The 13550-nt window shown below is 38.6% G+C and overlaps 1 protein-coding gene across 1 annotated transcript in view; it reads right to left on the bottom strand.

Moving 5' to 3' along the window:
- The window catches only part of bi (T-box transcription factor bifid), a 498179-nt gene that overhangs the window by 38698 nt on the left and 445931 nt on the right, over positions 1-13550 (bottom strand). The window contains exon 4 of the mRNA XM_067159519.2: positions 673-819. Within this exon, the coding sequence (XP_067015620.2) occupies positions 673-819 (147 nt within the window). The remainder of the gene's footprint in view (positions 1-672; positions 820-13550) is intronic.

The following is a 13550-nucleotide window of genomic DNA, read 5'->3' as shown; positions in this document are numbered from 1 at the left end:
TCGATGTTGACTCAGGTGGGAATCGAACCCTTCTCCACTCAGCTGACCTCCCAAGGCTGAGTGGACCCGGTCCCAGCCCTCGTACGAATTTTCAAATTTCGTGGCAGAACGGGCAATCGAACCCGGCCCTCTGGGGCTGGCAGGTAATCACACTAACCACTACACCACAGAGTCGGTATTTGGTATTTACCCGACAAAATTCATTAAAAATCTGTCATAGATCGTCCAGCACGGATCCGGTTTAGTGCGCTATCTGGTAGAGTGAAACAGAACGTCGAAATTGAAGAGCAGGCATCCATCAAATCAAAATTCACTACACACGGTAACTGAGATCAAAAGATACTTCTGTCCCACATAAGGACGAACAACTGGCCGAAAACTCGAAATGTAGGTTATAGACTGAAAGGAAATTTAAATACAGATAAATATAAGTATTTTATGTAGAACTTAGAGTAGGCCTATATGATGTTCCTAAGGCACATAAACTTGAAGACTAAAGAAACGATGTTCAGTTCCGATTTCTTTTAGCGATTTCAAGATAAGGATACATAGAAAGCCACAGTGCTAGTTCTAACAGAGGTTTACAGACTAGACGCTTTAAGGAATGACAGTCTAGGACAAAAAGTGCAGTCACTGGATAATGATTAAAATACAGGCAGAAAATATGCATACCTTTTCGTTCTGGTAAGCGGTGACTGCGATGAATTCGGTCTCCTTGAACACGTAAGTACGAAACGTGCTGTAGGGAAGCTTGAGGATGTCGTTCGCTCGGACCAGGTGAAACCTCGGTTGGTACTTGTGCATCGAGTTCAGGATCGTCTGCAAACACAATAAAGAAAAACCCATACATATTAACTAGTTGGTCAAAACTCAACAATTTGAAAGTGTTTGTGGTGGGATACATGTAAAGAAAATGGGGAGGTGATGGGGAGTTACAGGGAAATGTACTGAGGTGTACAAAATAAAGTCCACATTGAAGAGGTCATAAAAGGAGATAAACAGATCTGATTAGCTAATGTATGGATTAATCATGAAGTTTTCTGGAATGTCTTCTAAGAGATAGGAAAGGAGTTCTCAAAACATTTTTGATATACCATTTGAAAGATACCATGGAAAAAATAGTTATAATATAAATTTCAAACTTATTAGAAAATGTGTGTTGAAAATTTACTATGTATTGATTTTGCTGTATATGACTTATATTCAGAAGTATATTGTACTTAAAAGAAAATTATTCTTTTTTTCCAAACTGCCTGAAAATAAAATGATATGATCAAACATTCTATGCATAGTTTTTTAAATATCACTCTTCTCAGGGAATAACAAGATAAGTAAAAATAGTTTGAGTTCTCAAGGGAAACATTTTTATTTTTAAACAACACAAAATCACAAATTCATCAAATGTTGTCAAACCATTCTGCATTATATTAGACAGCTTTTTAAAATAATGGTTTTGTTGGATTTTGTTTAATTCTAAATATTAGTGAAATATCTGTTTGGATCTTCAATGAAAGTGACTTGTCCATTATTTTCTGATATGGACCAGTCAAAAACAAAGTGGTGTAAGTGAGATTTGTGTATTGTTAGCTAGTAACAATTAGTCTTTCTCTTTAACAAAGGCAGCTGTATAAATTCACTGCCAATAATTCATTTACAAGACAATATTTTCCACGTCCACAACAACAACAACAGAAAACATAACTTACTACACACAAGACAAACTGATTTATCTGGTTGAAGACACTGTTGTTAACAATATTAAGAATATTAACAAGATAACTGTCTTGTATATTTTAATATTTTGAAAGTAAATTTTGGCTATCTCTTCAATATTATGACCAAATTACTTATCTTGTTAGTGTCCAAAGATGGAGAGCATTGGCCTTAGTAGGTTACTGCAAAAATTAAAAACTGAAAAAATGTATTATCTGCTTTCTTTACCAGGGTTTTTTTACTGATATAACAATGATACATATATCATAAAAGTCTTGTAAAATTAAACGGAATATTACATGAACAAACTGAAACGCCAGATCATGTAGTAGTTTCCCACAGGGAGGGGGGGTTTGTGTGTGGAGGCTGAATGGAAAGCGTTTTTTTATAATCAGAAGAACTGAACTCAACACTCCACCGCTAGAACGAAGTCAGTAATGACAGGTTCCAATCATCAAACTGAGAGTAACCTATCTGCTATGAATGACGGAAAAATCAAAGCCTCCTATAACCATCACAACTTACACCCTCGATATCAAAAGACAACAAGTATTGAGCAAGAATGTTCGGACATCTAAGAGGCAGAGAAATAGAAGTCCAGTGTAAGTCAACGCAAGACTCAGAGAAGACAGAGAAGTAAGTTTTAAACCTGGGTAGAAAGTCGAGAGAGAACAAAACAACACTGAGTGAAGGAGCCATAGATTACGATGTCATTACAATCAAAATTAGAGAAACGTGAAAGTTTATTTCTCAAAAATGTACACAGCAATATAACATATTCAAATATAGACTGGAATGGGAATAGGTTAACATAGGTTAATGCAAACAAAGGTCAACTGAACCCGCCACTTCAAAACGTTTAGAGAACTGTTACAAAATTTGGTTTAGTGAGTAATATTGGCTTGATTTTGGTAATCTAAGAAATATGTAAATATTATTATCCTTAATCAATCGGACCACCAATTTAATGAAAAATTTAATCCATCAACATACATTCGCTTTCAATTTCGGTTCACAAAAATTTTAATTTTTGTAATTTTTAAATTTAATTACAAATTTATTTCTTTAATGCAAAGGTCTATTTCAATACACCCATGTGTCTTAATTGTCTCGTTTCTAGTTCTATTTAAGGCATGTGATGAAACACAACCCGAAGTCTGTCACTGTACAGTCTCTTCTTCTTTTTATTCTTCTTCTTTTGCCCGAATGGGACCACGCGGAATCAATATTTATTGAGCTTTCCTCCTTCCCCAATTGTTCTTTATTTTTGTTCCTCCGACGAAGTACGTCGTGTTAATTTCTTCACATTCTTCCTGAATTTCCCTGTGTGAACAATTTTCCTGATTACATTTCTATCCTGCAGATATGCCGATCCCAATTCAGTGAGGTCTTTCTCTACTTGCGTATAGCCTCACATTATGCTTTCGTAAGTTTGATTTGCAGGAATGTACCTATTCGATAAGTAAGTCTGGTGTTATTCTTTCCAAGTGGCCTTAAAAATTGAATTCGTCGAAGTCTCATTGTATCAGTTAGTTTAGAAATGTTTTAATATATTTCCGAGTTGGGTTTGGGGTAATGTACAGTACTCCGTTTTTAATTCTTGGCCCTAAGATGTTTCTCGTGATTTTCATTTCTTTAATCTCTAATAGTTCAAAATATTTTTATGATGTAAATTGAGCGTTTCTGAAGCATCTTCAGGTCTAATTTTACTACTCCAGGGCAATAAATTTTGGTTATAAACCTTCTTTATGCGTTGAAATACAATTTACATTTTGTGAATTCTTGTAGCTACGGATTAACTTTCATTGCCATTTTCCAGTGAACCATTCACCTAAGTAATTGAAGTCTTTTACTATTGTAATTTTATTCATATCAATGGTAAGTTCAGGTGGAGTACATTTTTATACTTTTCATAAGGCTATTTCTTCATATGAGATTTTATGTGCAGAGTGTATAAATTAATTCAAAGCAACAATGTATTTCATAATGGGGACACGGTCCCAGTGCAGTAAAATATCAGATTTGTAGGAAAGAAAGCTTCTACTAGAGTGCCGATGACGAGCTTTTAGTATGAATACAACAATTGCCTCATGGCCAATACCATTTACTTTTCCAGTTGTAATTATTTCCTTGTGGATGGTAGATGGTACACTTCATTACTCCAACATTTTGGTTATACTTAATAACTGCTGTTAATAGACGAAGTATCAAAAAATTCGATGATCTGTTGGTCTCGTTAGCAGCAAGAAAAAATAGAGCCGTTTTTGTGCTGTTATAAGCCAAGTGACAAGTGATCTTCGGAATATTCGCAATGCCAAAGTGGCCTAATACCTCAAAATGACTATCGCTTACCAGGGACATTTTCCTTGAGGAAAACTTATTTACATGACGGATTCAGTTGGAGAGCACAGTGATTTAAACATAACAGGCAAATAATACTTATGAATTAACAACATTTAAACCACAAATTTAGCACTAAAACAAACAAACAAAAATTGCCTAATACTCACAAAAATTAAGTTTTTAAAGAAGTTCAATTACTCTGTATAAATTGTCTTCAATATTTTGCTAAAAATGTAATTAATTTTTCTACAAACTTCCTATTCTCCAATTCAGTTTTGTTTCCATAAAACGATTACACTAAGGTTAACTCCACAGGAACGTCAGCAGATCTGAATTTGAGGTAACAGGTTACATAAAATGTGCCGGTCCGGCGTTGTAGGGCAACAGTGCCTGCCTCTTACCCGGAGGCACCGGGTTCGATTCCAAGCTCCTGGGTCATCACTGTGGGTCAGTGTTTCAGTGCAAGCCCAGGATCCTTATGATCGCTTGTTCAAAGCAAGGGGAGGTAATCGGATATTTTAGGATGGAAAAAAAAATCCACTGAACACTCCCATGTCGTACAAGTCTGCAAGTAAAATATCTCTGTTGGTGGATTTGGGATAATAATAACTACTTGTACGTATTCCGGAGACACCGAAGTGCCGGAATTTAGCCCCTCATGAGTTATTTTACGGGCCAGTAAATCTACCGACACAAGACTGACGTATTTGAGGAGCTATCTGAAGGTGAGATGGTGGCCCCGGTCTAGAAAGCCAAGAATAACGGCCGAGAGGATCCGTCGTGCTGACCACACGACACCTCGAAGTCTGCAGGCCTTTCGGCTGAGCAGCGGTTGCTTGCTAGGCCATGGCCCATCGGCGCTATTGCGCCATGGGGGGGGGGAGGTATTACATAAAATGGATATAAGTTATGTTGTAATTTCCTTTCCTTTTTCTTAATCCGGTTGGTTTTCGCTCAGATTCAGTGAGGGATCCCATCTCTGCCGCCTCAAGGGCAGTGTTCTGGAGCGAGAGACATTTCATTGGGGATAGAACTGGGAAGGAGGACCTGTACCTCACCCAGGCGGCCTCACCTGCTAAGCTGAACAGGGGCATTGGGAGGGGTGGGAGGAGATTGGGAGCGATAGGTAAGGAAGAGGGAAGAAAACGTCCTTGGCCTTAAGTGAGGTACCAACCTGGCATTTGCCTGGAGAAGAACTGGTAAACCACAGAAAAACACGTCGAGGATGGCTGAGGTGGGAATCGAAGCCCTTCTAATCATCTGACCTCCCGAGGCTCCCGACCTCCCAGCTCTCGTACCACTTTTCGAATTTCGTGGCAGGGCCGGAAATCGAACCCGGGCCTCCGAGGGTTGCAGCTGTGATTGCCTTATCAACGTATATTCCAAAGTGTAAACATAGCACCCAGGCATTGCAAAACTAGTCAATATACCACATCTAATTATTTAAAAGATTTAGCTAAGGCATATTTTTTCATGCTGGTACTCTATAAATTATGATAATGTATAGAATTTTGTTAAAATGTACTTTCGACCATGATTAATCGCTCAAGCTGGTTACTGGCCCTGCAGGTAATATAGTCTGGGCGCCCCTGCTCTAAATCATCTCGTCAATGAAACCAGAACCTTATAAGAACAACATTTTTTCCTGTAGTATGCCTTTTATTTAATTTGATAGTGTGTAGTCTACTGTAGACTCCATTTCCATGGCCTCATACATTCCACGTACACGCAATTCATAGAAGCAAGCGTGCGCGCGGAAACACATACATGCGCCCTTAGAGGGGACCGTGCTTTCTTATCTGAGCGAGCGTCGCGTCACGTTACTCGATTGTCATAATCAACTTCACCCATCTGCTGACAGACAGCGCTGGCTACTCACGGGATAGACCGTTCATTTGTGGACGATGAATTGCTAATGTGGAAAATCGGTCAGCGATTTCTGGTGTGGCTGAGTGGAAGTTCACATGCTTCAAAGGTCTTCCACAAAATAATAATAACAGATTCATACCAAGCTCGTGGGTTCTCGCCGTGGGTCAGTGGTCGAGTGCTAGCCCAGGATCCTTATGATTGTTCAAAGCAAGCAGAGGTAATCGGATTTCTTTTAGGATGGAAAAATGTCCATTGAAGACTCCCTTTCTGTACAATGCCTGCAAGTAAAATATCTCTGTTGGTGCATTTGAAAGTAATAATAACTACTTGTACGTATTCCATAGACGCCGAGGCTCCGGAATTTAGCCCCGCAGGAGTTATTTTACGGGTCAGTAAATCTAGCGTATTTGAGCCCCTTCAAATACACCAGACTGAGACAGGATCGAACCTGGCAACCTACCTCAACCGTCTGAGCCACTCAGCCCGGCACGCACTTGGTGTTTACCCGACAAAATCAATTAAAATTCTATAATAGATTGCCAAAAATATATGCGGTTTACTCTGCGATCACTTGTACCACACAGCATGAGAATTAAACTTATCCAGACTCTAATATTTACTATACTTAATTATTGTGAAGTAATAAAGATCGGTGCCACCATGGAACAAACACTGTAGTTATAGAAGGCAATGAAATCGTGTGTTAGGATTTTATTTTCAAGTCACATCTCGCCCTCTTATGGAATACTCTGCTGGTTGATAATTCGACAAACAACGACGTCTTCACATTTCAACTGACGTATGATTTGAAACCCCAGAATCTTAACTCCTCCTCCTCTTATGAACATAACACGAGATCAGCTTCTACAATGGCAATATCTGTCCATCATTCAGCAAAATAAAACTACTCCTTACAGGTGTCCGGTACAAGGCTAAGGAATTCCTTTCCAGTTAGTGTTAGGAATTTCACCTCTTTAGCATCTTTTAAATGGTCTTGTCGAGATTACCAATAAAATATATAACCAGCTTGTGAGAATGTTAGTATGAATGCAAGAATGAATGTATGTAATATTTTCGGCACCGAGCTCGATAGCTGCAGTCGCTTAAGTGCGGCCAGTATCCAGTATTCGGGAGATAGTAGGTTCGAACCCCACTGTCGGCAGCCCTGAAGATGGTTTTCCGTGGTTTCCCATTTTCACACCAGGCAAATGCTGGGGCTGTACCTTAATTAAGGCCACGGCCGCTTCCTTCCAACTCCTAGCTCTTCCCTGTCCCATCGTCGCCATAAGACCTATCCGTGTCGGTGAGACGTAAAACAACTAGCAAAAAATATATATATATTTTTTCGGCTATTTGCTTAACATGTTTTCTGAATTATATACTCATTATTATGTGGTTAAGTGTAAGAGAATGCCTTGAGCTCTAAGTTCGCCACTAACAAAGACATGAAATAAATAAATAAATAAATAAATAAATAAATAAATAAATAAATAAATAAATAAATAAATAAATAAATACTCTTATTTTTTATTCGTTTAAACAATTTTCTTTACGTCACACCGATAAAGATAGGCTTTATGGTGACGATGGGATATGAGAGGGCTAGGAGTGGTGAGTAAAAGGCCATGGTCTTAATTAAGGTACAGCCTCATGATTTTCGTGGTGTGAAGATGAGAAACCATGAAAACCATCTTCAGGGCTGACGGCAGTGGGGTTCGAACCCACTATCACCAGAAATGCACGGTGATAGCTACGAGATTCAAACTACACAGACACTTTCTCGGTGTAACGAGAGAGTATATAAATCTGGGGTAGGACCCCAAGTAGGGTATGGTTCTCTCACCAGGATTACTTGACTCGAGAACTGGAAAAAAATCTATACAAAAGCAGATCGATTTGTTTTGGGTGATTCCCGGCAAAAGGAGTAGCGTTACGAAAAGGTTGCAAAGTCTGGGCTGGGAAGACTTAGGAGAAAGGAGACTAGATGCTCAATTAACGGTATGTTCCCAGCTGTCAGTAGAGAGATGGCATGGAATGACGTTAATAGACAAATAAATCTGAGTGGTGTTTTTAAAAGTAGGAAAGATTACAATGTGAAGATAAAGTTGAAATTCAAGAGAACAAATTGGGGCAAATATTCGTTTATATGAAGAGGAGTTAGGGTTTGGAGTAATTTTCCAAGGGAGTTGTTCAATAAATTTCCAAATGCTTTGCAATTATTTTAGAAAAATCATGGTAAACAACGGATAGCGTATCTGCCACCTGGGTGGCTGCCCTAAACACAGATCACTGATTGATTGATGGATTGATTGATTGATTAATTGATTGATTGACTGATTGATTGATTGATTGATTGATTGATTGATTGATTGATTGATTGATTGATTGATTGATTGATTTATTTATTTATTTATTTATTTATTTATTTATTTATTTATTTATTTATTTATTTATTTATTTATTTATTTATTTATTTATTTATTTATTTATTTATTTATTTATTTATTTATTTATTGAATTCAGACGTATATTACCAAGATTCAATCCTAATGCTCTAAACACCCGGCCATCTGAGTTACTCCGTCAATCTCACGTCTTACTAGCTATAAAATTTCACACTTTTTCGCAGCGTTGTTTTTCATCTGAGAACTACACTTCCAAGTCCAGTGTGCTCCACTGTGCGGTGTGCTGAGTAGCGTGTCAAGGTGTTGGAGGTCAATGTTTAGTGGCGCCGTGTGTACATTCCCGTGCAGCGGCAGGGTCAATGCGACATGTTATCGGGACGACATCTGAAGGCAAGCCCAGCAGCGGAGCAATTAGCAGATGCCGACACAACCCTTTCAGCAAGTTCGGACAGACCAGTACATCTCAACAGTGAGGGGACAAGGTTCGAACTTCGACCTCGTTAGAAAAGTGCTCCTACTTTCTGACCAGTAACTCCTCAGTAATTAAAATATCCATATAGACATCAGTTTTATAAGTATGTCTCCGTGATTGACTGCAGTTGTAATCATAGGGTCTTGTAGTTATTTGTTGTTGTTGTTTTGTTGTTGTCTGGGTTATCTGTCCATAGACTGGTTTGATGTAGTTGTCCATACCACCCTATACTCTGCTAACTTTTTCATTTCTATGCACCTACTACATCCTACATCTACTCTGATTAACTGAACAATTCCTGCGTGTCTTATTCTGTCATTCTATCTCTTCTTCCGGTCAAATTTCCCCAAATCGATCTCCTCTCACCACTTTGATTAAGTAATCTCTTCATTCGTGATTCGATCTAGTCATCTCACCTTCATGATTTATGTAACACCACATTTCAAAAGCTCCCATTCCATTTCTTTCTGAGCTACTTATTACCCATGTCTCATTTCCATACAGTGCCACGATCCAGACGAATTTCTTCAAAAACAATCTTTCTAATTCCTATATCAATGTTCGAATTGAGCAAATTTCTGTTCTTAAGAAAGGCCTTCATTGCTTGTACTAGTCTGCATTTTATATCCTCCTTATGCCAGGCTGAGTGGCTCAGACAGTTGAGGCGCTGGCCTCCTGACCCCATCTTGGCAGGTTCGATCCTGGCTCAGTCCTGTGTTATCTGAAGATGCTCAAATGTGTAAGGCTCGTGTCAGTAGATATACTGGTACGTAAAAGAATTCCTGCGAGACTAAATTCCGGCATCTCGGCGTCTCCGAAAACCGTAAAAGTAGTTAGTGGGACGTAAAGCCAATAACATTATTATTATTATTAGACTATTATTATTATTATTATTATTATTATTATTATTATTATTATTATTATTATTATTATTATTATTATTATTATTATTATTATTATTATTATCCTTACTTCTGCCACCCTTAGTTACTCCAAAAACGTTGGTCGAAGAATAGGATTATAATAATGTTTGAGGGAGTACATGAAGTTTCCGCTCAGAATTTTTATAACTTCACATAGTTATGAGGGTATTTAAGGGTTGTAGTAAGAATGTAAAGAAGAGGGCATGTAAGTCTCGCGTAAGACCCCAACTAGAGTATGGTTCCAGTGTATAGGACGCTCATCAGGATTACTTCATTCGAGAACTGAAAACATCCAAAGAAAAGCAGCTCGATAAAAGAGTAGAGATACAAAAAAGCTGCAAATTTTAGGCTGGAAAAACTTCGAAGAAGTTCCAAATTCTTTTAAATTATTTAAGAAAAGACTAGGTAAAAAACTGATAGAGAATCTGCCACGTGGATGATTGCCCTAAATTCATTTCAATTGTGATTGATTAAAGGATTTTAAGAATCTCAAATTAGAAAGGAAAAATCAGATAATTTCCCATGACTATGAATGCAATAATAATAATAATAATAATAATAATAATAATAATAATAATAATAATAATAATAATAATAATAATAATAATAATAATGTAGTTCGGATTATCTCAAGGCAAATTTTGAATTTGAGAAAGAAATCTTTTCTGTTTCTTCTGGGAGGAGCTCGTTAAAATTCTTGTAATCACATTTAAGCTTTGCTTGGCTAAGCAGGACTCGAACTCGGAATCACTGGACTGTCCTCGTAGCGGATGTTTGTACTACGAGTGTTACGGCCACTGGACGATAACCAGTGTTTGTCCAGTGACTCACAAGGTGTTGTAACACCTTGATAAGCGAGTGAATCAACTCCTTATTCACTTGTAAGACTCATTCACTACCCACTGGGCGCACCTCAGGAAAACGTTAAGAGTGGAATGTCACTGCACGGCTCAAAATAGGGGCACCCAAAAGTTGGTCCACTAAATTAGCATAAGTGAGAGTTCTTCAGTTGCCGCCTATACTTCAAGGTGGCGGGCTGACAAGAGTAGTCTTTTTAGTGGTACTACACGGCGATTCCATTCAAATTTTGCATGCGAACAGCTGAGTTAATGTACATTTCAAAACTGAAAAACACATGTGTGTCCAGGTTAATGTTTAATACTGTTTACCTAATCCGAGCGAGTTGTTCGTGTGGTTAGGAGCACGCAGCTGTAAACTAGCATTCGGAAAAACCCCGCCTTCTTTGGTTTCCCATTTTCACACCAGGCAAATGCTGGCCCTATATCTTAATTAAGGTCAGGCCACAACCTTCAATGGTGATTGATAAATGGATTTTTAAACTCTCAAATTAGAAAGTTTACATCAGATAATTTCCCATGACTATCAAAGCAATAATAACAATAATAATATCAATAATAATAATAATAATAATAATAATATAGTTCGGATTATTTCAAGGCAAATTTTGAGTTTGAGAAAGAAATCTTTTCTCCAACGCAGTACACACACACAGTACTCCAAAGCAGTACACACACACAGTACTCCAAGGCAGTACACACACAGTACTCCAAGGCAGTACACACACACAGTGCTCCAAGAACTATCTCAAGCGGTGGGACATAAAGCAGATTATAAAATATAAAATCATTAAAATTATTTATTTAACGTTGAAGTTTATACATACTGCGACGTAAAATTTATATTTTTTACTTTTAAAATAAATTTGTGCATTTTATTCTTAACTGTCATATTAAATTAGTCCTCGTGCCAATTCTGTTATCGGATAATTACTGGTAATTAAGTAATAAAATCCATTTGGGTAATGTACAAATTATAAACTACTAGGGTGTAAAAGGAGGAATATCCAAGCTTGGCGTAAAATAATTTCGAGTCCGGGTGGTTAAGTAGTAATAGGTTGGTAGGAACTGTCGTCTACCCGTTCTTCCTTAGTGTACTGAGAGTAACATAAGTTTTAGGGGTTCTAACAGGGTCCCTACTGTTTATGCAAATCTCATAGCCGGACTGTTGTCCGGCTAGATTATACTTGTCATTTACTTTAGAATGTGTTCATTCTAACCTGTTACAGCCTAAATATTCAAGCTCTATAAATAATATTATGCAGTTAAGGCAAGGGAATCCCTATGAGTTGTCGTAGAAACAAAGAAAATCCAATCACTACCAGGCATGTCATCACGTGGTTTGGTGCTATTCCATCAATCCGACACTGACTGTCCCCGCTCATATCCGTGTTGACACAGGGCATTTTCAATGTATGAAATAATATTCAATGACAGATATACAGTAGAACCGATAGACTTACACAAGAAAATCTCAGGACAATTAAGGTTTCCCATATAATAAAAAGATTGTTTATTTGATATTTTTTTGTATACGTGGTGCATTCTACATTTTCTGTGTATATCTGCATACATTATTTTCCTGTTTGATTGTGCAGAGAAGTTTGGGATCCAATTATTACGTACGGATTATGATATTTTTTAAATTAATGCATTTCTTTCTTTCTTTCTTTCTTTCTTTCTTTCTTTCTTTCTTTCTTTCTTTCTTTCTTTCTTTCTTTTTTTCTTTTTTTCTTTCTTAATCCGTTTACCCTCCAGGGTTGGTTTTTCCCTCGGACGCACCTCTACCGCTTCAAGGGCAGCGTCATGGAGCGTGAGACTTTGGGTCGGTGGGATACAAAAGGGAAGGAGTACCAGTACCTCGCCCAGACGTCCTCACCTACTATGCTGAACAGGGGCCTTTTGGGGGATGGGAAGATTGGAAGGGGTAGACAAGGAAGAGGGAAGGAAGCGGCCGTGGCCTTAACTTAGATACCATCCCACCATTTGCCTTGAGAATAAGTGGGAATCCGCGGAAAACCACTTCAAGGATGGCTGAGGTGGGAATTAAATCCTCTTCTACTCATTTGAGCTCCCGAGGCTGAGAGGACCCCGTTCCAGCACTCGTACAACTATTCAAATGAATCGAACTCGGGTCTCCATGGGTGGCAGCTAATCACACTAACCACTACACCTCAGATGCGGATAGATTAGCAGAGTAATTCGGGTAGTATGGATAGCTACATATAACTAGTCTTCGGACTGGCAACTCAAGTAAAACCAACAAAATTTAATTTAATTTAATGGACTGGTGCAGGTCTTTCGGGTTGACGTATTATGGGCGATCTGCACGTCTGTGAGGATGGGATCCTGTCTATGATAAGTTCTAATGATGAAGACGGCACACACACAGCCTTCCAACCATCGGACCAATTATTGTTAAAATCCTCGATCCGGCTATGAATCGAACCCGGGATCTCTTCAACTAAAGGCCAGTACACTGAACATTTAGCCATGGAGCTGGAGATGAAATTAAATGCCTCCCTCCCACGTAACATAAAAACAGCTCCTTCAAGAAATGTCCTAATAAAGCATTCTATTCCTGACACGAGGGAGATGCACCTCTATCAGGGGATATCCTCAGACTTAATTAGTTGAATCTGTCAGGGTCCCTATACGTGATGAAAGGTGCCGGAGACAAGTCCGAAATTCTTAATCACCCTCACGACTTCTACTATTGTTTAGGATCGTGTGCAGTCCTATTGGGGGAGGTCCTATATATAGCGAGCGTATCCGGCGGCCCGCTAGACCTCACACTTGTGACGTGCCGACATAACGCGACAATGTCGCCCTCTGGACGTGGCTTCCGGCCGAGAACACCTGCCGCCGGCCCGCAACTATTCGCAGGTTACCATGGAAATGCACACACCGCCAAATAAGGTGCTGCCGAAAACCTGACCTGCGCTCTTATGGCTCTCCTTATGTGGGG

The sequence above is a fragment of the Anabrus simplex genome, chromosome X (genome assembly GCF_040414725.1).
Source record: "Anabrus simplex isolate iqAnaSimp1 chromosome X, ASM4041472v1, whole genome shotgun sequence".
Lineage (NCBI taxonomy): Eukaryota > Metazoa > Arthropoda > Insecta > Orthoptera > Tettigoniidae > Anabrus > Anabrus simplex.
The sequence above is the reverse complement of the archived record's forward strand: the minus strand, read 5'-3'. Positions and strand labels throughout refer to the sequence as shown.